The sequence below is a fragment of the Chamaea fasciata genome, unplaced genomic scaffold, assembly GCF_029207755.1.
Source record: "Chamaea fasciata isolate MVZ Bird 193981 ecotype frontalis unplaced genomic scaffold, bChaFas1.0.hap1 SCAF_1, whole genome shotgun sequence".
Classification (NCBI taxonomy): Eukaryota; Metazoa; Chordata; class Aves; order Passeriformes; family Sylviidae; genus Chamaea; species Chamaea fasciata.
Genome location: NW_027094086.1, coordinates 107828231 through 107853949, shown reverse-complemented (window position 1 = coordinate 107853949; position 25719 = coordinate 107828231). Strand labels below are relative to the sequence as shown.

Below are 25719 nucleotides of genomic sequence, written 5' to 3'. Positions count from 1 at the left end.
CTCTCTCATGCTGAAAAAAACAGTTTATCTTTTCTGAATCAGGATCAAGGGAAAGAGATCTAAACGAACTTTGCCGTTCATCCCACATTCCTCAATGGTACCCACCGACTGGAGAGCCCATCAGGGACCAGACTGCTGTCCCCTCCTCCCCAAGGCCTGTTTCCTTGATTGTTCTCTTGAAGACTATCTTCTAATGAGCCATCATGAACTCTTGTTTCTTCTTAAAAATTTACCTTCCACAACTACTCCAGTAACACTTAGAAGCTGCCGTTCTAAACCAGTCCGGATCGCCTGCTACAGCCACGCAAAACTCACCATCCATTTCAACTAAACCCGCCACAATACAGCGCCGTGGTTTCGCCACGGAGTGCTCCCGATGCCGAGGGCGCACCTGGCCGATGGTGCCACGGGCCAGCCTCAGCCACACGCCTGGTGACCAGGGCCACCTCAGAAGCGACAGGGTCAGCTCCACTCGCTGTCCAGCTGCTCGCTGGCGGGCACGTCCCATCGCTGCAACGCATTAGCAAATTACAGGACCACTGCAATCCACTGACAGGTCACAGGACCCCGACGAAACCGCTGGAGGCTCCGACTTTGAATTTCCTGCCGAGGGGACCCAACGCTGCTCCGAAAGGCCGCGGAGCAGACCTAAACCACGTATTTAGCCCGGTATCATTTAACGTGTTCATCCTCCCAGCATTTAAAGCCCAGCGCTGGAACGCGGCGAGGGGAGAGCGGGAGCCCTCCACGCGTTTCCCGAGCGATGCCCACAGGTCCTGGGACACGACCCGCCGCCCGGCCCTGGCCCGGGGACCCCGCCGAGGGATGCGGAGCACCGCGGGGCCCTTGGGCGGCCGCGCCATCCCCGGGCTCCCGCACGGCCGAGGAGCCGCGTGGGCCGGGGACACCAGGGACAGCGGCGGGGCCGGGGGGCAGCCGGTGGAGCGGCGCAGGCGGCGGCGGGGTGGCGTCCACCGGCGGCCCGTTCCCCGTTCCCAGCTCTCTGCTGCCAGTTCCCGCTCCCGCCCCGGCACACACCTGCCCGCCCCCCAGCACCCCCCGCCCCGCGCTGTCAGTCGCACCCACCTACCCCAGTGGCCGCCGCCGCCGCCGCGGGTCCGGCGCGCCCCGCCGCCCCCGCGCCGGCAGCGGCGCGGCACGGCACGGCACCGCACCCCCCCTTCCGCCGCCCGCCCGCCCCTTGCGCGGAGGTGGAGCGGCCGCCGGGAGGAACCAGGAAGTGAACGGCGGCGGCGGGAGGCAGCGCGTCCCCGGCCCTGCCCTTCCCCGCCCCGCCAAGGGCTCCCCGGCCCATGGACGGGCGCCGGGGCCCGGGCGGCTGCCGACCGCCTGTGCCGACTGCGCGTTAACGGCCCGGGCGTGCCGGTGCCCTGGGGGGGGAACGCGGGGTTTGTGAGGAAAAACCCCGCACTTTTTTGTTTTGACATGGGAACAGATAGTTCTGCCTCAGCGGGTACCTCTGAGCCCTAGGAAGGTTCAGGGTGGGTTTGGTTTGCAGGTATCCAAAATCTGTTGGCACCCAAGGAATAGCTGTGCAGCGCAGAGCAGTGAGGATGTTTGGGGGACTGCAGTGTCATCGTTAGGAGGAAAGGCTGAGGGAGCTGCGCCTGTTCAGTCTCTTGAAGAGACTACTGAGAGGGGACATCATTAATGTGTATAAATGTCTAAAAGGAGGGGAGTGTGGATATGCCAAAGAGATGGAGCAGGGCTCCTCTCAGTGGTGCCAAGCACTAGGATGCAGGGCAGTGGGCAGAAACTGATGCACAGGAAGTTCCATCTGAATACGAAGAACTTTACTGTGTGGGTGACCATGCACTGGAAGAGGTCGTCCAGAGAGGTTATAGAGTCTGCCTCACTGGAGGTACTCAAGAACTGTCTCCACAATCCTGTGCCACATGCTCTAGGATAGCCCTGCTCGAGCAGGAGGTTGGATCAGATGACCCACTGTGGTCCATTCCAACCTGACCCATTCCGTGATTCTGTGACAGAGCGCTCCACTGCAGGTCTCATGTTCAGAGCCAGAGCAAGGGCTGAATTTGCTTGACACTCTCCACATCAAGCCACTGTGTCCAGCCTTTGCAGCCTTGGCCAGGTATTAATCATGCAGTGCAAATCTTCATATTTCAGGGGGTTGCCTCAGGCTGGCTTTATTTGGGCTCTGTTGATTTGTCACAGCCTGTTTTTTGGTAGTGGGGAAGGGCCAGAAGTGGCTTTTGTGAGAAGCTGCTGGAAGTTTCCACCATGTCTGACAGAGCCAACCTCTGATGGCTCCAAAGATGAACATGCTGCTGGCCCAATTAGAGAGGCTAGTGACACCTCTGTGATGATGTATTTAAGAAGAAAATCAAAACAGTGCACCGGCAGTCTTTTCCAGGGGTGGCAAGGCGGCGCCGCCAGGGCCATCCCAGCACAGCACACGGTGATGCACTGCGGCCACCACCATCTCAGTGTGGCCCACGGCAAGCCTTGCCCGCTTGGGCACCCCTAGCCAGCTGTGCAGTGAGCAGAAGGGCAGCAGTGGCGGCTTCTTCTTCCTGGTGCCCCACGTGAGGAGAGGCATTAAATAGCACCAGTGCCATGGTGGCCTCCACTGCCCTCTTGGTGGCTCTGCGGCCACCTAGCCAGTGGTCGGCGAAAACATGGTGAGCAACTCCCCGACACAGAAACCAGATGAGATCAACCTCTCAGCACTGTAGGATCCTGCAAGAATCTTTGAATTAGTGCAGCTTGTTTGCAATGGTACCTACAAGCAGCAGTTTTTCTTCTAGTCAGAGAAGAGGAGGAGGTGAGGATATGTGAGGGAGAACAACATGGCAGCACCCAGGTCAATGGAAAAAGAAGGGGAGGAGGTGCTCCAAGCGCCAGAGCTGAGATTCCTCTGCAGGCCGTGGTGAGGACTATGGTGAAGCAGCTGTCCCCCTGCAGCTCATGAGGTCCACTGGGGGTGCAGAGATCCACCCACAGCCCATGAGAGAAGTACTCATGCTGGAGCAGGTGGATGCTGAAGAAAACAGTGATCTCGTGGGAGACCCAGATGGAGAGAGAGGGTCCCTGCTTCCATGCTAGAATAGCCTATCCTTAGAGGACTGCACCAGGTGGAGGAGTGACCCACACCACAACAGTTTTGAAAAGACTGTCCATGGGAGTGACCCCAGGGCATAGCAGAGGAAAGACTCCCCTCCCTGAACAAACAGAAGAAAAATCTCAAGTGACAATCTGACTAAAACCCCCATGTCCTGTCTCCCTGTGCTGTCAGTGGGAGAGGCTGGGGGGGAAAAATGATGATTTAAAGGCTTATTTTGCTTCTCATTATCTTCCTCTGACTGTTAATAATAAATTTACTTTATACCTTTAAATTTGAACCTGTTTTGCCCTTAGAGTATTTTCTCCCAGTCCTCATCTCAACTCATGAGCCCTTCGTTAATTTTTTTTCCTCTCCTCTGCCAATGAGAGCAAGAGAAGGTCAGCGAATGGCTCCCATGGATGCCTGGTGTTTGGCCAGTGTCAAACTACCACAAGGGCCAAAACATGTAATTTGTTTACCACAATGAAGTTAAAGGTATTGCTTTGCCTTTGTTAAAAACAAAAATGAAAACAAAAACAACATGAAAACCCCAACAAACCCAAGAAACAAGCAGCATCCTTTTTTGTATGATAAGCTTCACTACTTCCTTGTGCTGGAATCTGAATGTCCTCAGAAGTGCTCTTTAGGGCAAGAGGTTGCCTTCTGCCCTTCCTGAGGAAAAATGAGCCAAACCTGGGCTCCTCCCACCTATGAAAAACTGCTGTTTGCACGTGAACAAGATTTGCTAGCTGAGCCTCTGGACTGTGCAAGAATTTGACTAACATTAGGTAGACTCCAAGCTGGGATAGCAGAAGTGGGAAAAAAATTAACAAATCACTGTTTCCTGGCAATTGTAACTGTTAGCCACTGTGGGCTAAGCCATGAGAGTCAGGAACTAAGATGAGAGCCAGAATGTCATCTCCCTGTGCTCTCAGTGGAAATCATAGGGTGCATCTACATTAACACTGTTTCAGATTAAGAACTCACTCACATTTTCAGGGAGTTTCTGATTTTTTTCTTACTTCTTGTTTGGTTCACACTGTGCAATGTGAGGACACAAGTACCGCAGTGCAAGTCAAATGAAGGGTCAGTCTGCGCTGGACAGCAGCACTGGCCGATGCTATTTTACAGAGAACATATAAACCAGGGGCATTTCATGCATGGGCACTGCCTCTGTCTGGCACTCCCCTGGGCCAGCAAGGAGACCTGGCCCTGCTCACCTCCCTAGGGCGAGTGGGGAGGACAAGCTACCTGAACTCTCAGCTCTGCCACACTCCACTGCTGGCTCTCCCCACCAAGAAGCAGTAAGCAATCCCCATACAACAACCTTAGTGTGCAGAAATGCGGCTCCTTTTAGATGCAGGTAAGCCGTGGGAAGAGTCCCAGAACTGCACCGGCTCTGCCCCAACTGCTAATTGATAAAGCAGCCTGCCACAATGGGACCAGAACAAGCTAAAACTTCCAAAGCCATCCATTCCTCTTGAAGTTTGCTCTCACTGCATCATGCCACCTGCTCAAGTAGGCACAGCCAGGACCATTTGATTGAACAAGGAGTTGTGGAAAGCTGGATTAACTCCGGCAGTGTGCTGTGTAATCCTTGGGAGCCATGGATCATTTTTAGCCAAGCAAGCATCGGAGTGAAGTCAAGATAGCATCTTTTAAAATACGCTGAAAATTATACACAGCTGTGCAAAAAGGAGTGCAAACTTACATTAATGACTGTTATGAAAGTTTCCATTAAGACTGTAAAAAAAAAACCCAACCCTTAATTATTGTTTTAATATCTAGCGCGAGTTTTTAATCACATTTCCCACGCCACTTTCCCAGCGACATTTGGCACAGGACCAATAGAATTTCCTAAGGAAAGCATTTGGTTTCTTCCCTGCTGCCGCACCTGCCTTCCCCGCCCACCGCACCTCGCCTGGACCTTTCTGAGGTTAAAAACTCCAGAAGGAAAATGAAGAAACGCAGAGGACTATGAGTACGCGACCCATTTCTGAGACCGGGATGTTTCCACAGCCTCCTGCAGGAGCTTTCGGCAGAAAGCTGGGAGCTCCAAAGGGAGCTTTGGTTTTATCAGCTTCTTGGACGGGACGTTTTCCGGGATGCGGCGTGCCCAGCGGGTACCGCGTCCCGAGCGCTGCTCCTACTCCAGCTGAAAGGCTTCTGCAGCTTTCCGGCTGCACCCGCCGCTTTGCCATCAGGCAAGGGGAGTCCCCGCTGTGCGGTGTCGGTGCCGGCTGGGCGGGCGGGACGCCGGCTCTGGAGAGCCGGCACCATTCCCGCGGCGGGCGGATGGAAGGCGGGCAGGCCGGCAGGAAGGCAGGGAGGAAGCGGGGCACTGCGCAGGTGCGGGCGGGAGGCGGCGGGAATGGCGTCCGTGGTGCTGAGCGAGGCGGAGAAGCTCTACATCGTGCACGGCGTCCAGGTACCGGGGCCGGGCGCCGGGCGGCAGGGAGCGAGTTAGGCTGGGGTGGAGGGAGGAAGGAAGGAGGGAGCCCTCCACCGTTGTGTCTGGTGGCGAACCTCTGGAGTAGTGATCATCAGAGCACACCGAGCATGGGAACGGGAAGCAGCCTGAGAGCGGGACGTGGACTTGTTTTCACAGAATTACACAATATGCTGAGTTGGAAGGAACCCACAAGGATCATCGAAGTCCAACTCCTGGCCCTGCACAGGGCACCCCAAGAATCACACCATGTGCCTGAGAGCATTGCCCAAATGCCTCTTGAACTCTGTCAGGCTGGTGCTGTGACCAGTTCCCTGGGGAGCCTGTTCCAGTGCCCAAACACCCTCTGGGTCGAAACCTTTTCCCGATGTCTAACCTAAGCCTCCCCTGACACAACTTCAGGCCATTCCCTAGGGTCCTGTCACTGGTCACCACAGAGATCAGTGCCTGCCCCTCCTCTTCCTCTCATGAGGAAGTTGTAACTGCGGTGAGGTCTCCCCTCAGTCTCTTCCAGGCTGAACAGACCAAGTGACCTCAGCATCTCCTCAAACGACTTCCCCTCAAGGCCCTTCACCATCTTCATTGCCCTCCTTTGGATGCTCTCGAAGAGCTTAAAATCCTTCTTCTGTCCCCATTTGGTCCTCTTTCCTTGCTCTTCCCTGGCTCTTCCTCAAGTTATTGCCGTTGGATAGAGTTTTAGCCTGTAACTTAGTGAAGGAACGCGAGTGGAAGAAGGAAGAGTGAAGGGTGTCTGAGGAGAAGGCCCAAAGAGAAAAGAACTGTATTCTTACTGAAATTTACTGGAAAACAACCTATTTTAATAGGAATGAGCTGTATAGTATCAGAGGATGCGTAATACCCGTTTGTGGAATACAAATGGATGAAAGCATTTGGAAGGCTGGTGTATTATTTTTGTCTGCTGGGGGCCTAATTACTGATGTAAAAGAACAGAACTTGCCCAGCCCAGAAAGAGCTGGGTTGTGTTAGGTAAAGTACCATTTAAAGCCATGACCTTTACAGTTCTGAAAGCTGAAGCTTTCTTTTGGGAATTAGGGGGTCTTGGCGCAACTCATGTCTGCCTGCAGATTGCTTGTTGCAAGCTCTACATAAATGATATATAAATGAAAAAGTATAGTTGGTTCTTTTGCATTCCATGGTGAAACTACAGGCTATTGCTTTTATATCCTCTTTACTGCTCCATTTGGTATAGGTGGAGGAAAGTTTAAAGTTACAGAGTTTTTGATGGTTTTTTTTTGTTTGTTTAGTTTTGTTTTTACTTTCCATTACTGATTCCCTTAAGTGCAATCTATTGGTTGTCATACTTAGGAAGACCTTCGTGTAGATGGTCGAGGCTGTGAAGACTACAGATGTGCAGAAGTAGAAACAGATGTTGTATCAAACACCAGTGGATCTGCAAGAGTAAAGCTGGTAGGTAAATTTCTTAGCGGTTGGGTACCTTGCTGATGAAATTGCTTGTTCATGTGACTAGTTAAGCTGATGCTGTTTGTAGATGGGTTTGTGTGTCTAATAACGTGTGTGTATAGCAGTTACTGAAACCATGGGATATGGATATAATGACAGGAAATATAAGTAGTTCGGGCTGACTTGATCTGGATTACTGTAAAGTGCCTGGACAGCCTTCAGTCTGAACTAATCTAACATTAAATCTTGAAAACTGAAGTTGCTGTTGTGCCTAGCTCCTGGGAGAGGGGCAAAAATTTTTATTCCTTTAAAATGAAGCAAAACTAGTTCTGACGTGTTGACTGTGAAGAAGATAAATGTACTGTGTACCATTATGAAGAATGAGCTGCAGAAAGAGGTGTTTACAGAACCAAAATGACAAAAGTAATCTTGGATATTAGGGGTGTCTTTTTAACCTAGAGAAAGGTAATATGCATGGTAATTATTTGAAGAATCTTCTTACACATAAGAAGATTCTTCAAAGTCTTCTAAAGCCTTTTGTTCTTAAACAAAAAAAAAAGTTATTTTAAGTTCACTCTGATAGAATAATTCGATAACTGAGAGGTAGAAATGTCAGTTTACCACAGACATTTAAATAAAACAAATAGTTCTGTAATTATAATTCCAGTTGTGTGATGTGCTTTTGTTTTAATAGGGAGAAACTGATATCTTGGTAGGCATAAAAGCTGAAATGGGGACACCGAAGTTGGAGAAACCAGATGAAGGTTACCTGGAATTTTTTGTTGACTGGTTAGTATACTAGAAAAGAATGAAATAGATCTAATATTTATTTATTTGGAATAAATGACTAATCAGGTCTTGCCATTGTTGAGAAATGTATGCCTTCATTCCACTAACTTCCTCTAGGGTTTTGAGTAATAGAGACTAGTTATTTTACTGTTTCAGTAGCAGTGAATGTTGAGAAATTTTCTGCTGGTCCTGCAAACCCGAAAGAAGCAAATCAGCAGGAGTTAAAGAACAAAAACCTGTTAAATTAAACAATCCCAAACTGACTAGCATCACTGCAGCTGAAAAAGTGTAATGGTTCAAGTGCACACACTTGGAACCAGACTTCTTGACTAAAATGTCAGCTGTTGTTTTTACCATGATAAAATAGAGAAAATCTCTTTCAAAAAAGTAAGTTGGAAGAAAAGAATTGACCAATACAGACTGTACTTTAACTGTACTTAAAGGTTTGCTTGCTTTGTCTGTGAAAGCAGTGGAAAAAGTTTGAAGTCTGTTTAGTACAAAACAGTTTTTTGTTTAAAAAAAGAAATACCATCAGTTTAAACTTCAGGTGCAAACACTAATTAAAAATTTTAGTTACATATTTATCAGTGAATCCGTTTTTCATTAACTAAAAGAATGTTTGTTTTAAATCAGATTTCGTGCATTTTGCTATAAATGGACAGCTGTATTTTGCTACAAAAGCAGCTAGAAGAAAACTGAGAATTCTTGTTTTCAGGTTGCTCTGAGATGGCACAGCGACATCTCAGTGTTAGTCTAGACTGTCTGCAGCCTGAGACTACAGTATCCATGTCTTGCAGACTTACCCAGAACTGTTCTTTATGATTTAAAGTGCTTTGGTGACCTCTCATAAAAGCCTTTGCATTGTCAAGTCGGCTGCTTTTGCATGTGACATCTTTTCATTTTTATTAAAAACAAAAAAAAATGTTGCTACACTGACATTAAACCAATATACCATTGTTAAAGCTAAGGTATGAGAACTACTAAGTGTATATCTGATAATCTTTCTGACCTAATTGTCTATGCCTTAAAATTGATGTGTTTTTATGCAGCTTTATCTAAGACTGTCTCTGTACATCAGTATGTTTTAGTTAACTGTGGAAACTTAAGCTTTAAAGGAAAGCACTCAGCTGTGAATTGATGGTTTGTTTACAATTGCTCTTCAAAAAATATCAGATGGGAAGATGGTCTTGAATGTGGTCCTGCTGTTAGAACTCATATAGTGTCTTAAATGATACATGTTTATTGTTTTGGGTTTTTTTTTCTGTTTGTCTTCATATGAAGAAAGTCTACTGACAGAAGGGATATTTCCTTCCTAAAAAAACTGGTCTGTGGACATGTGGCAATTCTGTGACACTTCCTCTGTGTCTGTAAATAGATATTAGAAAAACTTCAACCCATTAGATTGATGTTAGGTTGTATTTTCTGTTAATCTCTGCTTCATGGGATGGGAGGGAGATATGCCTCAATATTGTGGGAGTTGGATCTAGTCAGTTCAGGAAATAGGTAATCTTTAATTTCTGTGACAACACGATCCAAAGGCCTGAACTTTAGAGGAGTGTAGTCACTTGTCACACGCTTGTGTCATGGGGAAAGGTGTCCTTTAGCTTCCAGAGAGATGCAAAAGACAAAAAGTGAAGTGGAGGCAGCTTGTTCTCTGCCAAGGGGAATGAGCTGCTGTCAGTACCCAGATGCTTTTCCAGACTGCCACTGGGTGGTAGTAACTGAGCATAATTCGATACCCTGAATCTTCTGGAGAAGTTCCTGTGTGTTCTATTTGGCTTTTATATTGTTGTAGCTAATAATAAAAACTCAGACTGCAGTGATTGCTACCTTAAAAGGCTTATTTCCTGAAACTTTCATGGTTTCTTTTACTGATGAAAATAATAATTTGCTGGATCATGCGTATAATTCTCTGCTCCAAACTTCTATTTCTCTTTATTCTGCTCTGAGTCCTTTACCTGAAATCTGAGGAGCACACTTAGTCCCATTTTGAGACAGACTTTAATGTGAGTCTCTGGAAGGGATGATTTTTGGGGCACTGATTTGTGATCCTAGAAATCAATTATCATAAAACACATCTATGTCTTTTGTGGTATTCTAACTGCCTGTCATCACTTGAGATGGCATTCATCCTGGCTCTTGATGTTGAAAGACTGCTATGTCTGCTTTTCTCACATTTGAGTTTTGTGGCTGATCTGATTTATCACTTTCAAACTGTAAGAAATAGAAACAGCAAGTAAAGCAGATATCTGAATTCCTTGAACGCATCAGATTTTGTTTGTGGAAGTAGAAAAGCAAAGAATATATTTGTCCAGATCTGACCATCGGTAGATTACAGTATACTAATGGCCTGAGCAATAGTTGAGAAATGTTTAACTGTTGCAACAGAAAAATTTTGACTGGCAACAGGTTTTGAGTTTTGAAATTCAGTAGAGATCTGTGGTTGAAGCATCATTATGCTTTAGGAGGAGTCTTAGATTGTTAGGCAATGTGACACTGAAATGATTTTGATAGTCTTGAAAGTTAAGTGCTGCTTGAGTGTAGAAATCTGTACCACTACTGACTTCTTTCTGTGCTCCATAAGCCAAGTCTTTTATCATTTTCTAGTGTGTTGAGACACCCCCTTTCCAGATTTTGCCCGGTAAGTTACTGCAATAGTCTGTAGGCATTAGGTGGCAGTGTTTACCAAACAGTTATAATAACATCCTGTTAACCTTACTTGTTTATTTCACTTTGATTGCAAAGAAATGAAGTGTTAAAATAATAATGGAATTAAGATGCAGTGAAATGTACAGTGATATTCCAGTTGAGTCTTAGGTTCTTTCTACTCACTGTCAAAGAAAGTGTCCACTTGTAATCAGAAAATAAAACATTTGAAAAAATTTTGTGTTTAGAAATAATAATGAGGGATAGATTGAAGTTTGCATAATTCTTGCAACTTGCCATAGGGATCATAATGCTTGCATAAATATGGCTTAAACAGAATGATTTAAACAGAATGATCTTGTTAAGTTGCATTAATGGATAAGTGCTTGTTTAGTACAACCTGAAGACCTGACTCAGCACTGAGTTATGCTTAGACAAGATCCTATCTCATACAATTGGTGTCTAATAACCCTGAATAATATTGTGTGTCACACTTGCAATGCTTATTCATGTGGCAAATACAGTTTGGAAGCGCAGATCAGTGCTTAATTTGCAGTAATGCTTCTTTGTATTTTTAAGCAAGTATAGTGCTGTCTGTTTCTAGTAGCAGCAAATAACTTCTATAAAATCCAGTAGTTCTGCCTAGCATTCTGATGCATCAACTCTGCAAAACAACCAGTTGGGAGAATTACTGTGATGGTAAGGATAATAGTAGATAATGATATGTAAGCTTATAGATTCTGTTTTGTTGGCAGTATTGTTGGCATAGCTCACTTGATGGTTTAAGTCAGGCATTGATAATGTGAATCTTTAGTTGTTTGGGGTTTTTTTTTAAGGTGAAGGGATTATATTCAAAAACCTAATTTTCTCCTGTATTTTTGTATTCCTGGTGTGCTAAGGTTTTGTATCATCATATAGACACAGAACATTCATGAGCAGTTTGCCCCATCAGGAGAATATGGAAGCATGGCCTTTAAAGATTTTGAACACACCAAAACTACGTCTGTGTAACCACTTCCTTTGATATGTTCCCTAATGAGAAATTAATTTGGTGGAGGTCTGACTGGTTTATTTTAAAACAAGATTTGCAATGCTGCTACAGGTCCACTGCTTGAGAATATTCTTGCCCTCTTTATAAACCAGAGGCTGTGTTTGCAATCTTTGCTCATTATTTTGCTGTATATGCGTCTCTGGACATTTCTGCTCTATTTTATTGTTCTTTGGAGGCAAGGCATTTTTGTTTGGTTTGGGGTAGTTTTTGTTTGGTTAGTTTGGTTTGGCTTTTGTTTGTTCAGTTTTTTTTTTTTTGTTTTTGTTTTTTTTTTTCCTGGTTGTGGTTGGATTTTTTGGTGGTTTCTATTTATTTATTTGTTTGTTTTATTTGGTTTGGTTTGGGGTTTTTTTTGGTAGGCCTGTTTTCTTTTAGCGTTAGAAGTTTCTTAGCTGTGTATCAGGCCCAGCGCCTGAGGACTTTCTTGCAGGACTGCTTATAAAGACTTTGTTACATTGGAATCAGGGAAGTGAAGACCACACCCTTTGTCAGATCCCTTCAGGAAAAGATGATGTTTAGTTGCTGTTCTCCATAAGCTGTGGAGAGTAATGACATGCTTACTTTAAGGAATTTGCTAGCAGACAGTACACTCAGTAAAGAAATTACCAATTAAGGTCAGTCAATCATGTGTATTTATAAGAAAGTAGTATTCTACTTGTCATATCGTCATATGATCATATCTTCCTCTTCTTAGCCACTCTCTTAATAATTTAACATTCAACTCTTACTAGGCTGTCTTGGTACCTGTTGTGAATTAGTACAGATGTCCCACTTTTTTTTTTAAAGAGTTGAAGTGATAGAAAGTGACAGTGCTTAAGAAATAATCTCTGAGAGAATTTACCAAATTTTACTTTGATTATAACTGGGGAACTGAAGATAGTAGTGGGATTTAGTTGGTATTAGTATTTGTAACAAAATGTCAGTGTATTATCTGCATCAAAACCTTCTCATGCAAAATGGAAATAATTCCTTTTCAGATAGGATGCTTATTCTTGTACAAATAAATCCTTAGATACTTTTAATGCTTTATATTTAAGAAATACTCTTTGGGTATTTGCTGCTTCAGAAGTGAAAGTATTCTTTTCTTTCTTTATCTAGTTCTTCAAATTCTCCTGAGTTGGAAGGCCGGGGAGGAGAAGAGCTTGGCACTGATATAGCAAATACACTGTACAGAGTATTCAGCTGTGAAAACAGTGTAGACTTGAAATCCCTTTGTATTAATCCCAAAGAGCACTGCTGGGTTCTCTATGTGGACATACTGGTAAGTACAGAATTGAAAACTAAGATTCAGCAAAATGTTTCTAAGGCAGACACTGACTTAGCATAACCTTCTGTATTTTCTTATTTAAAAAGAAAACTTCTCATAATGTGATATAATGTATCACAGAATGGATAGCAGTTTTCTTGTGAATCTGCTTATAGTAGTTAATCACTAATTCCAGCTTGCTCTTTTTCTACTCTTCTTGATGCTGCTGTTCCTGCAGAACTAATAAAACATTGAATATTCTGAATCTGTCTCAGGTGAAAATAGGTGCTCTAATACTGACTGGGAAACTGCCACTAAAGAAGGGTAAATTTCTCTTCCAAGCTAGAGGTAACAGCAAATATGTTGTTCAAGTGAATGTAAGTTACCATGGGTGGATGTTAGCCCTAACAGAACTGTCCATCTCTCTGGTTCTTTGTACTCTTATCACTACAAATTCACTAAAGTAAAATAGAAACTTTTTTTGGCAAAAGCTAAGTTTAACCTAGGAATTTTTTTGATGAGAGTTGTATACATGTATGAAACGTAGAAGATAAACTGAATATTTGTTCCCACGACAATAATGGAAACTGAATTTTATGCATACAAATCTGATGCATGCAGCAGCTCAATTTCCAAAGTACACTGCGTTTGAAGCACTCTGTCATGGGAATTTTGATAGAAGTCTGCAAGTCAGACTCTCCTGAATGTTCCTTCCAATTCTTATTGGTCCAAAGTGGTGTTTCTGTTTGTCAAATTTGGAAGTGAAAATACGTTAAGGGATCTTACAGCAATCCATTAAGGTCTGTGAAATAATGTGCAAAATGTTAAACTGTATGGCCAGAAAATTAAATGCAGGGTTTTGTTGAACAAAGCAAGAGCATTTAGACTAAGACCTAAATAAATGTGAAAATTATTTCACTAGGCATTTAAAAAGCAGTAGCATTAGCCTAATTATAGTAGATACGGTACGACAGTTCAGCCACAGAATGATGGAGTGTGCACCTCTGCTGAGTGCTTTAACAGCCCCAGTCACTGGCTTATTGCAGCTCTGCGTGGCTTAATGGAGAATGAAGTGTTAGCTCTGAGAAAGCACACTGGGGCCTTCAGTTACTGGGTAATTACAAGCAGAGGTACAGAATATTAAGTGCTGTGCTTATTTAAGCAACATGCTGCTTAACATTGCATAGGCAGTGCATAAACAAGGACTTCCATTAAGCTGTCTGCTTCTGCGTATATATATATACATATCTGTATGTATACACACAGTTCTGTTTTGCTTTTGTTTGAGATGTAGCTGGTCATTACCTGATTCCTCCTGGACAGGTTTGTTGATTGTCTACAGTTACAGAGAAAAACAGCCTCCATGTTTTCATGCTACTACTTGTATCAGAATTATTAACACCAAGGCTTATGTTACGTGAGGAGTTTTACATTCAGCTCTTTTTACAGTGCCAGTAAAGAATCTGTTGCAGATTCATCATTACAACTCTAAACTTGATGAGTCTTTTTAATGTTGTATTCTGCAGAGATTTTGTGTGTGAGCCATTGAAGAGCTGTTCATACAGTTAGAACAAGACACTGTTAACATTTCTCTCTTACTCTGTTCCACCCCCACCTTTTTTTTTCCACCTCAGGCCTCTGTATTTTCACGTTTTTGATATATTTGTAATATTTCCTTTTTTAGTAGACATGTATATTACTTGTGATACTGTGTACCTAATGTAGGTGCTTGACACCTACAGATTTTCCCAAAGCTGCTGTTTCTGAATCATTCCTAGAGAATTCTACTTTTTATAGGGTGTAGTGTAAGGATGACACTTGGGCTAATGTAAGGAGCAACTCATATTATTTGTCATTTGAGGGAGACAGATTCTAAGTATAAAAACAACACTCATAGAGAGCCCTTTGGGTGATACTTTCCTTCAGAATTTCTGGAAATTGTTTACATTGGTGTTTGTGTTGCGTAATCACATTGGAGGGAAAATAAACCTTAAATCTGTTGTTAGGCTGAAAATACTGGTACCTTGTGGTCAGGTGTGAAGGTACTTGTCTGGAAGTCTCTCATTCTGAAACACAGAGATCCAGAAAGAATGCTATGGGCTTGGAAATACTCCATTTGCCATGTGCACTTTGATTGAAACATCTCTATTCAGCTCCTGTGTGTAAACAAAATTTGACACGTGCAACTTCAAAAGAAAAAATAGTGTGTTTTGCAGTCATGCAGCTTTATCAATTAAAAACATCTCTCAAATATTTTCTAGTGGTCAGTGTACTTGAGACGTGCTATAGTTCTGTACAGTCAGACTGCAACCATGCACACCACAAAAATGCAGACTTATAGACAAATTGAGATACATGTGTCAAAGGTCAAGAATATATACCCTGACCTTTCAGAGTATATGCATTCTTTCTTAATCATGGAAGGCATTCCACTTCCAAGTAGTAGCTATCAACATGGAGTACCACAAAGGCCTGTTCTCACCCTCTCTGGGTTTCCCTCAATTTCTTTCCTTTTCTAAGCAAGCCACTGATACCAGAAATAAGCTTTTAGGCATTTTTGAGTGGGTTTTGATATATATGTATAGTCTTCTCCCCGTAATTTTCCCCAGCCTGCTGGGCTAAGCAAGGGGAATCAAAGTGTGCAATCTCTTATCATTCCCTACCCAGTCACAATAGACTGTGTGTCAGGAGGACAGGGTGCATTAGGTTCTCTTGAAATTTTAGGAGTTCACTACAGAGCACCTTCCAGGATTTCTTCATGTTTTCTATTCCTGCCCTCCCACTCCCCCAGTCTGATCAAAAAGAAGTTAGGAATCTACTTTTGGAGGAAAAGCTGCTTTGAATAAGGTGAGGGCTGCAGTGTGTTATCTTTTCTTTCCCATAACTTTTTCACTTGCATATCAGTAAATTAAAAGCAGAGAAGACCTCTCTGCTTCCCATAGCTCACAGTTGTGCAGACTTTCTTACTCCTAAAAATAACTAAATAAATGGAGGGATATCAGTACTTCAGATAAAGGTTCTTCAGTTGAGAAAAGTGTTCATTTCTTTGTGGAGGAATTGCTGCACCATGCTCTGCAGACGGTGTTCCTTGCCTCTAGGAGCCACTGTAGTACAGATGAGGCTTTAGAACAGCAGCCTGAACACATACCTAGCAACAGTGCAGGCACATCCCATTACTGTGTTTTAATAACAAAGGTATTGTGGGCTTATTGTGTTATCGAGTAAAATCCAATAATGACTGAAAGGGACAAGTTAACCTCTCTGTATCCAGCAGCTGCTTGCAAAGAAATAATCCAATCACCCTTGTATTTAGCTTTCTATCCCAACTTTTTGTCATTGTTCTTACACTATTCAGTCTGTCTTCATAAAAAGCAACTGTCGTTACAGAATATCTCATTTATGATTTGCTCCCCTGTGCAGGAGTTTATCTCATTTTTAAATTAATTTTGAAGAGCAATCAATGCAATCAGGATTGCAGAGTGTGTTTTGCTCTCATCATACAGTGTAGATTGATATCATGGAGAAGCATCCATATGTCCTTGCTGAAGTAGTTCCAAATGTCTGCTCTATGTATGTGTGTGTGTGTTCTCAGGAAATAGTACTGGCAGCTGAGAGCTGAGCTTGTCAGAGAAGTGACAATAGGCTATGGACAGACACAAATCGGACTTGTCTGGCAGCCTGCAGAAGGTATTAGTGGTTTTGAGAGCCCTCCCTTTTTACCTTGTATGCAGTGCTGCTTTTCCCTGTGACTCTTGTTCTCCCCATCTTCAAGGGAAGAAGCTGAGCTAGGCTCCCTCCACACCCTTCACTTGTTGATAACACTCATTTGAAGTAGACTTTGACATCAGGCTCTCCTTAGATGACTTTCGGCTACGAGACAAACCTGAGGATAACTCTTTCCCATAAAGAGAATAAATCATGATGTGCCTTCATAACTACACCTTATATAACTAGCTTTCCATACTGTGTTCTCAGTGACAGTGTGTGTTTCTTCTGTGTAAGCAATTCTCCCAGTTGGTTTTGTCCAGCTGATATTTAAAAAAAGGCTCCTCTTTGAAATGAAATACAGAAAATTGATTGGCTTAATGTAACACTAAAGAATTAATGTGATGAGTTTATTAAGGGTATTCTGGTCATAATCTAGTTCAGAACTTTAGCACAAGAAGATTAAGAACAGTGGTGGTTTCATTTCAGCTTCTATTATTAAATTTTATCATTAATTTTATTATGAAGTGCATTAACTCTTCTATTTTGCATGTATAATACAGTTAGCTGAAATCTTAATTTCCTATCTGTTTCTTTTCATAGATAGGCTTTAAAGACAACTTTGTTTTTTAAAAACCTGTTCTGGTAATTAATTTTCTGCCTTTTCAAGTAGGTTTAAATAAAATAAAGGCTTCATTTAAAGGCCCTAGCCTGACTTTCTTTTAAAGAGATTCTTCTTTTCCTCCCCAGTTATTGGAATGTGGTGGGAACATCTTCGATGCTATCTCTATTGCAGTGAAGGCAGCTCTCTTTAACACAAGGTAAAGCACAGATCTCATTTCACGTGGGTGGAAGTGGCATGGGAAGTGGAAGAGAAGTACCCTCTGTGAGCAAAGCATTTTTAATGCTTGACTATTTAAATAAGAAGTACCCAAGACAGCTTGCATTCAAATACAAGGCAGTCATTTGCATGCAAGTAACATGAACTAATGTTATTTTAATCCAGTTTCTAATGATCAAGTGACATATTGCCTGTTATGCACAATCATGCTCACAGTATAACTTCTGTTGTCACCAGATCCAGAAAAAGTAGTCTTCACCATGTGGGTTTGTAGCAAGTATTTGGAGGCCTTGGTGTTGATGCCTTGTGTGTTTGAAATAAGTATTTACTGATATGTGATGCTCCTGAGTAAGAAGCCCTCTGTCAGTGTGACTACTGATTTGTAACTAGCCTTGCTTTTCCACTTTTGATTTTGTTCTCATTAACTGTCAGCCTACAGTTCTTTTTAAAACCAAGAGGAAAAATGTGATAGTGAGAGATTGAAGGGAGGGGGAAATTATGTGTCTTTAAAAGAACTTTGCCCCATGCACTTTATTTCAAAGAATGGAAAAGTAAAATCTAGTAGAATGAATGATGCAAGTCTTCTGTGTGTGTTTTTAATAAGATTCACTACTATTTTTTCTACTGTTTTTTTATCTTCTTTATCTGTAGGTGAAAAGGAGTACGGAGTTTTGTATCACCCTTGAGAAAAACAACCTAGTGAATAGCTTTGCTAAAAAACTTACTTGGCAAAAATAGCTGGTAGAGGTGCGAAACCTAGACTCCTACAAGCATAAATGTTTTAAAAGTGGATCTCAGGTTGTTCTTCAGCATTAAATTAGAGATCTGCTGAAGTCATTAGTGTAGTTCTGGCTTATTTACCAGGGAATCAAGGCACACTACTGGATCTGGAAACGTACATGCAAAAAGAAGAGGAAAATATGCTTTTGAAGACAGGCAGTATATCAGGTTATAAACACTTTAAAAGGGATAAGGGGAGAATCCGAGACTAGAAGTTTTATATGTTGCTGAGAAATTTCTCATGTTAATCAAGTTCTCAGCAGTAACTTTTAACAGTAGATTGTTTTTATGACATTAAGAAATACTTTTAGAAATGTAATGGCTCACAAAGGAGTTGGCAGCACAGTAAAAAGAAGAAATGCCTGTATTTCTGTGTGTGAGTTGCCAGGATGCAAAAGTCATAGAGTTAAAACAGTTACTACCGTGTGAGTTGCTTTGCAGATCTACTGCTCATACTTTATTTATAAGATAACTAGGTCTTTTTTCTTACTTGAACCAGAATAAAGAGAGACAATCATATAAAAAGTAATGAATTAAATAAGTGAATAAAAGAAAATCTGTTGCTCTGGGAACATGGACAACATGATGGAGGGTGTAATTATTTAAATGTTTCTTACTTATTTTTATTCCTCTGACAACTGTGTCCATTATATAATCTTTAAACTGTGGGCAAACATCTTGTTGAAGTTGACTATCATTTCAAAATGTGGTACAGTATGCCAAAGCCTGTTCATTTTTTACCTTTGCAAACCCTGTCTCATTGATTTGAGCAGGGAATGCTAGTACAGCTCATCTCATACAAGCTAAGAAAGTCAAGAGGTGAAATTCAAAGTGAAAACCCATTGTCCTCATTCACAATTCCTCTCCCTTTCCCTTTGTAGCTACTGGCTTTTCTTTGGATTGACACAAGATTGTTTAAGAGTAGCTGCCTGTTCTCCATAAAAATATTACTCTCCAAACAAGACAAGATGTCAGTTTGAAGATTGCTTCAGATTAAGTGTTCTGAAGTGTGTTCAACATGTGTCCCTCTTTGACTCTTACTTGCTTTTCCTACTTTGTTTACAACCAGGTCTTTGTTCTAAGTGTATTCAGATCTTTGCCAGCCTTGACTCAAGCATTGGAACAAAGAGCAGGGAGCTAAAGCTGCTGTTGTTTCTTTGAAGCTACAAAATTCTAGATATTCAGATAGGCATTTGAAAACTTCAGCTTCAATTTAAAATCTTGCTCTAAGCGTTTTTGTAATATCTGTGGACACATCTTGCTTTAAAGCTAAGTAAATCTAACATCACCACTTAAGGAATTTTGTGCAAGACTTACGGGGTTTAAATCCTTTGAATGCCTGACCTGACTTGTTCTCTCCCCTTCAGGCATGGAACCATGACAATTGGACTGGTTTAGGGGGAGTATTTATTTACTCCTCGCAGTTTTGTATTGTTCATCAAGTTCTAAAAACTATAATCAAGATCATGTGCACAAGATAGCAGATACCAGACTTTCTTCTTACCCATGCCTCCCAGTTGATTAAGGATGGATTTATTAATGATGGAAGTAGATTCTGGAAAATGTGCAGTTAGCTACTGTGTCAGGACATTAAACTTGGTCCCATGCAATGTATCTACTTGCAACTGAGGCTGCAGAAAATAGGCAAGTTACAAAAATGACAAAGTTTATAACACAACAGCCTTGCAGATACTGAGGTTTTTGCTACACAGCACAGTTGAGGCAGACCTGATGCCTGCTTGGAAGGGTGGAACTGCTTTTACATTTTTGAAATCTGGACATGCACACACAGAAAAGAGCACTGTTTGTTACATGACTGGGTCTTGTACAGATCCCTGCCCTGATTAGTTGCAGGAATCAAAATAGAAAAAGAAAAGTTGCAAAGTAAACATGTACAGCTATTTCTTAAGATAAATCTTCGCAAGCTGGGAGAGGAAATCTACAGTGTTCTGGAAAAGCTTTGTGCTACATTAACTTTGCATAGTTTTTGTGTCCATATACCCCCTTTTTATGCAACTGTGATGCTTGTGTCTGATCTTTTTGCCTTTGCAATATTTCTGATTTACACCTCTCATCTGCTCTTGGCCAAAAATGCCTTGCAGGCATTTTTCAGATATTAATTCTGGCAAATTTTTCTTGCAGACCAAACACTGCTCTGGTTTCAAAGCTATTTTAGGATGGAGTTAAAAATTGGTTAATCTCACAGATTTTCTAAAAATCTTGCTTTGGTTTTCAAACACTACTCTGGCGCTTACACCTCTTGCATGACTCGGCTGTTGTCCACTGTTGTCCATTGTCCTGTGTAGCTTGAGGGTTAGTCACCTTGTGACTTTATTCCATCAACTTCTAATGGAGTATTTTAAACTTGAAAATAGGCTTTGATGCATTTCTAATGAGTTGGAAAACATTTGGAGTTTCATTTCTGGAAAAAGTGCACATCAGAATTGTTCTGCTTACTTCAAGTCTTAAGTTTTGGGTTGGCTCAGGCCAGTGTGCTTGTAGGGGATTTGTTGGCCCTGGAGCAGGGTTAGCTGTTTTGAAGTACTTGCCACTAAAACTTTTAGCAACAAATAACTAAAATACTCTTTCAAGGATCAATCAAAATCACTTTGTGTTGGTGGGAGCAAATGTTCATTAAATCAGTCCCCATCTCCTCCTCTTTTAAAAGAGATTTGTTACAGAGGGCTTAAAAGAATGTAACCTCCAGAGTCTAGTTATAAAACACAATGCTACTGTAAAAGCCCTAACATAAAACCAGATTGTGGTTATTGAAGTTAGCTGTTTTGGGGCATTTTCAAATATTTTGTTTTCAAGTGCAAATGTGTGAAAGAGAGAGTAGTGTGAGTGAGCTCTGTGTGTGTTTTACTGGCCAGTAATGGCAAGTCTCTCAGTCAGTAGTCCATCCTAGCTGGCACCTGGATAAATGAGGGGGTATAAGATGTTGACATTCTTGGAAGCTTGAGATACCATCTTCTACTAAATTGTTTTAAATCACTTTATTCATTATGCTAAGGAAACTGCCTTAAATCTTCCCATAAAGCTTCCATTAGATGGCTATCACAAGTACAATGTATGCACGACTGATAAGGAGCCTGTCTAGCTCATTTGTGAGAGAGCTCATCATTCACAACTGAGAAGAAAGGATTTCTTGGATTTCTGCCTGGGTTTTCATCACTGCTTCATCCTGATATATTATATGATATGCTTGTATGATATGCTTGTATATCTGTCCTTAGAACAGTGGAGTATCTTGTCAATCTTCTCATCTTGTTAGAGAAAGGATTTTACTGATGTCACCTTTTCTCTTCACTCCAAATCTCTTTAGTTGGTGCTATTCTTTCCTGAACAGCTTTACTGCTTGTATTTGCTACTGATGTCACACCTTTGCCAAGCAACGCAACTGATGTAATCCTGACACCTTTACTGTTGTCTGCAAGGTTGAGAACCACAGAACAAAGGATTCAATCTTGGTAATTTGTCTCCTGCACATCTGTGGCCTTCCTGTACATACAATGAATTGTTCAGAACTGATTTGTGCAAGTTCCAAATGAATTTCTCCTTGTGCAATAGTGTAAAAAACAGCTCAAATTTTAACTGTTTGAATGATGCAAATATGAGTATCTTATCCTAAATATTTTCCCACTTACAGTGTTTTCTTTACAGTGTAGTCTCAGGGAGTGAGTTGTTAATACTTTGATCACATTCTGTACCGTTCTTCTAAACATTTTGCCTCATTTAGAAAAACAGGGACTTCCTGGAGTTGTGACTGTATAACAGTTGTATTTGTTATGTGTTCTGGCAATGACTCTGCACCTTTTCTTTCCACAGAATACCCAAAGTCCGTGTTCTGGAGGATGAAGAAGGCACCAAAGAGATTGAGCTGTCTGATGACCCTTATGATTGTATTCGACTCAACGTAGATGAGGTGCCCTGTATTGTCACACTAAGCAAAGTAAGCCTGACAAATTTCTAACTTTCTGCCTAGAGACTCCAGTTTCTGTTAATTTCACCTGCCAATTATTTTTTCCCTAGACATAAAATTAGAGTGACAGAAATGGTCAGTGTCCACTATGTATATATTTGTTTGTCTTTGGCCTCCTAATTAAGAACTCTTACTGAATAACAGGGTTTTTTGCACCTCTGACTTGTAGGCTTCTACTTGATGCATTCTTAAAATAAACTTTCTTGCAAGCACAGGAGTTATTATTTTTTTATCTGCTCCTTCCTAAAGATCCAGAGCAGCAGATATTTCAGTATGTTCAAGCAAGAGGTCGCTGTGTTCAGGAGTGGAGGTCGTGTGATCTGCCTGGAGTTACATGCTGAGAATTTGTTGCTGAGGACAGAACTCCATTTTCATGGGTGCAATACCATCCCTTTCCGTTCAGACAGGTTTTTGTCTTCCATGTATAGCACACAGCTAACACAGCTGATTCTATGGGTGCTGTATTTTCCATTGCAAGTGTTAGTGTTTGGCTTAGGTACCTGAAACTTTCCTTGGCATTTCTTTTAAGCAAATTGCATAAATAGTAGAGGGGCCATTGCTGAAGTGAGGGTTCTCCTGACTCTTGGATGCGTAATTTTTAGGTAGAGGGGTGCAAAGTCTATACTTAGTGTTGCAGAGAAAGGTGAATATGGAGTTTCATACATATGAAAGGATGGTAGAAAGGAAAACAGTATGAAACAGTGACATGCTTATCTCACCTCCCTTGTTTATGTACCCATAATTTGGGGTCAGAGGCTGTTTAAATCCTCTTCTACCAAGTCAGTCTCTGACAATTTCCAAAGGCCACATCATTTTAGGATGGGAGGCTGTAGATAAGTAACAAAGCCACCATTCACAGTTTGACTTCTCAGTGGGGGAGCTTTGAGAACTGCAAACTGATGCATTGTTTTGTCATTAACTTGCAGATTGGATATAGGCACGTGGTGGATGCTACCCTTCAGGAAGAAGCTTGTTCTTTGGCAAGCCTGCTTATTTCGGTGACCAGTAAAGGTGCCATCACTTCTATGAAGAAGGTGGGGAAAGGTAGCCTGGATCCTGAGAGTATTTTTGAAATGATGGAGGTAAGGAGTGTTGAGCACTTGACTGTCTTGGGTGATACTGGATGAACTGGAGCTTGGGTGTACAGAAAGCTTCAGTAAGGGCTTTTAGAGCAGAGACCTTGGTGCTTTGATTTGATGCACGAGGGACTTTGTGAAGGTCACAGGCAGATTCTTTGAAACAGATTCTAATGTGAGTGGACACTGTCTAAAACTTTTAGATGCCTGAAATGTATGGTACCGTTGTTTTTCTCTGCTTCTTTATTGAGTTTACAATCTGTCTCTACTTCATAAAAACACTAGTATCTGGATATTGTCCACATTCGTATAAGATCCATTTTAAACACTTCTTCAGGCTCTTCTTTAGTCTGTTCTCCAGTGTAAATTCTCATGCCTGGGTTTGGCCTTGAGCATGAGACAAAAATGGATTTTGTACTTGAAAGTCAAAATGAAAATTAGATACTTCAAGCTGGCTGTTTCCTAGAGACACAGGGTTAATTTCTACATGGCTCTAGTGAGGAATGCTGAAGTTGGAGCCAAGTTTGACAACAGTTGGTCTCAAGTGGGAATTACTGAGTATATGGCACTTGAGAGCATCGTGATGTCAATCCAGAGTGCTGGTCCCAGTGGTACCTGTGGGCTTCTTACTTGTGTTCAAACATGCCATTTATCCCCCTTACCTGGGGAGAGAGGTGTTATCTCTAATTCCTCTGCAGGAGTGAGCGATAAAGCTGATCACAAAAAACCCAGAATGTTTTCTCTAAGGTCAGAGATTATCCTGCCTTAAACTCAACATCCTGATTAGGATATCAAGAAAAACCAAAGGGTCTGGGAATGCCCAGTGGAGGAGCTGAGTAACCTATGTCTGACACCTCTATTCCCAAATAATTGGGCTGCAGGTCAGAGGATGTTCAGTTTTTCCTTTGGGAAGCTGCTAGCATTAGGCTTTTTTTTTTTTTTTTTTTTAATGAGTTTATGATCTGATCCACTAGAGAGGCAAGCAGGAATAAGATGGCAACAGTGTTGGGTCAATACCAAAGTTCTGCACAGTTCCCACTCACTTTGACTTGGAGTGAGTGGTGATGTCCTACATTTGAGGAGAAGAAAGTGTATCAGTCCTCTTGCCTCTGGACCGATCTTTGTCCCAGTGCAGATTTGTAACAATTCTTGTTCTTGTGCCCCCCTATTTATGTAGCATGACTCATGGTGTCTAGGATTGACAGCTACCTTGCTGCATTAAAGCTCTTCCCAAAATTTCCTTTGGTACCACTGTCCATATTCTGGCACCTGGCTCTTCAATTAAAAATGTGGCTTATTTTCAGGTTTGTGCATGGTTTCAGTAATTGTCACCAGGAGGTGAAACAGAGTTTTGTGTCAGCTGTATGGCAGGCCTAGGCTTTGCTGCATAGATCAGGAGCCAATAAACTCATTTTAATATAATCTGCCTTTGACTTTAGGGATGGGTGGGCCCTTTCTTTCTGTTTGCAGTCAGTATTTCAGGTCATTTAGAGAGAACCTGGGAAAGCTCCAATGGGCTTCACCCAAGATCTGTATTTCACCACTGCCCAATGTTTCCCTGCCCTGTAGCTTGCACAGTGTACTTGGGCATGTGGGACGAGTAGAGGTCAGCACTGGAGCTAATCCTGTTGAGTTTTCACTGCTGGAGTTTATTTTCGTAAAGAAAACATTCTGTTCACTCCTTGGACAGGACAGAATTACACATCTTATGAAGGATCTGCCCACAGAGTGATTTGGTGGTGCAGCCAGTGCGCATTTTGGGCTTCTCTGGCCACAGGACAGGGTGTTCAACTGGCATAAATCACTCTGCTGATTCTGAGCACATTCAGAAGAGTCTACTGAGCTTTCTATTAGTAGGCTGCTTTGCTGGTCAGGTGTCTCTTGTCCTCTGGCAGCTAGAATTTTGCTGCATGCTCTGTGTGCTGGCTACTTTGAATGTGTGCTTGTGCCTGATGTGAATTTAATTTGTATTCCTGGGTGATCCAGCGATGTGCAGATCTGGTATTAATGGCTGTGGAATGCTTCTCTGATGAATGAGAGCGCTGCCTTTGTGTGTACGTTTTTCCAAAACTTAATCAAGTTAAAATGAAACTTTCACCACCATTATTTTTCTAAATTAAAAGCATATTTTATGATACCAGCTGGTGTATATGAATCATCAGAGGGAAACTATTTGTCAAAAGGAAGTGTTCCATAAGAGTTGTCTCCCTGTAAATAAGCATATGTCTCAGGTTTGTTTTGCTTTCTTTGCTTTGCAGACAGGACAGAGAGTAGGCAAGTCACTTCACATAGCCCTTCAGAAGATTTTGGATGAAGAAGAGAGTTTGGGAACTTCACGACCAAAAGTTGGATTTCTAGGATGAGTTTTTATTAAATGTTCAAAACTGTTTTTAATTGGTTTTACAGTCTTGTCAGTTTGTATATAAAGAAAAGGTTGGGGTTTTTTTGTTCCAGTAGAGTCATCCTCCTGGCTAAGAGGCTTTCAAAATGTTACTAAGCATAAAGAAAGCTACAGTTAAATGCAAGTAAGCAAATTTGAGGTGCTTTCCATACTGGTAACTACTGGCACCTAGGAAGTGCAGCAGCAGTTGATGCACTTGCCTAGGAAGTGCTTGTGTCTGTTTTCCAGCATGACTGGTGTACTTTC

The 25719-nt window shown here is 42.1% G+C and overlaps 2 protein-coding genes across 5 annotated transcripts in view; one reads left to right on the top strand and one right to left on the bottom strand.

The window, feature by feature from the left end:
* Positions 1-1183, bottom strand: part of ZDHHC3 (zinc finger DHHC-type palmitoyltransferase 3) — a 34090-nt gene extending 32907 nt beyond the window's left edge. For 2 of the 4 annotated variants that reach the window (XM_066192786.1, XM_066192821.1), the window contains exon 1: positions 1091-1183. The gene's annotated coding sequence lies outside the window, so the exon portion shown is untranslated. Of the gene's footprint in view, positions 1-391; positions 446-1086 lie in introns of those variants that run through there. The other 2 variants (XM_066192797.1, XM_066192804.1) reach the window with 2 other exon arrangements.
* A 4237-nt stretch (positions 1184-5420) lies between these two features.
* Positions 5421-25466, top strand: EXOSC7 (exosome component 7). Its single transcript, XM_066177719.1, has 8 exons — positions 5421-5513; positions 6861-6962; positions 7651-7745; positions 12541-12703; positions 17144-17214; positions 21843-21966; positions 22923-23078; positions 25331-25466. Exons 1-8 carry the CDS (start codon positions 5457-5459, stop codon positions 25433-25435), a joined length of 873 nt encoding a protein of 290 aa, XP_066033816.1. The 5' UTR covers positions 5421-5456; the 3' UTR covers positions 25436-25466.
* Positions 25467-25719: the final 253 nt, after the last annotated feature.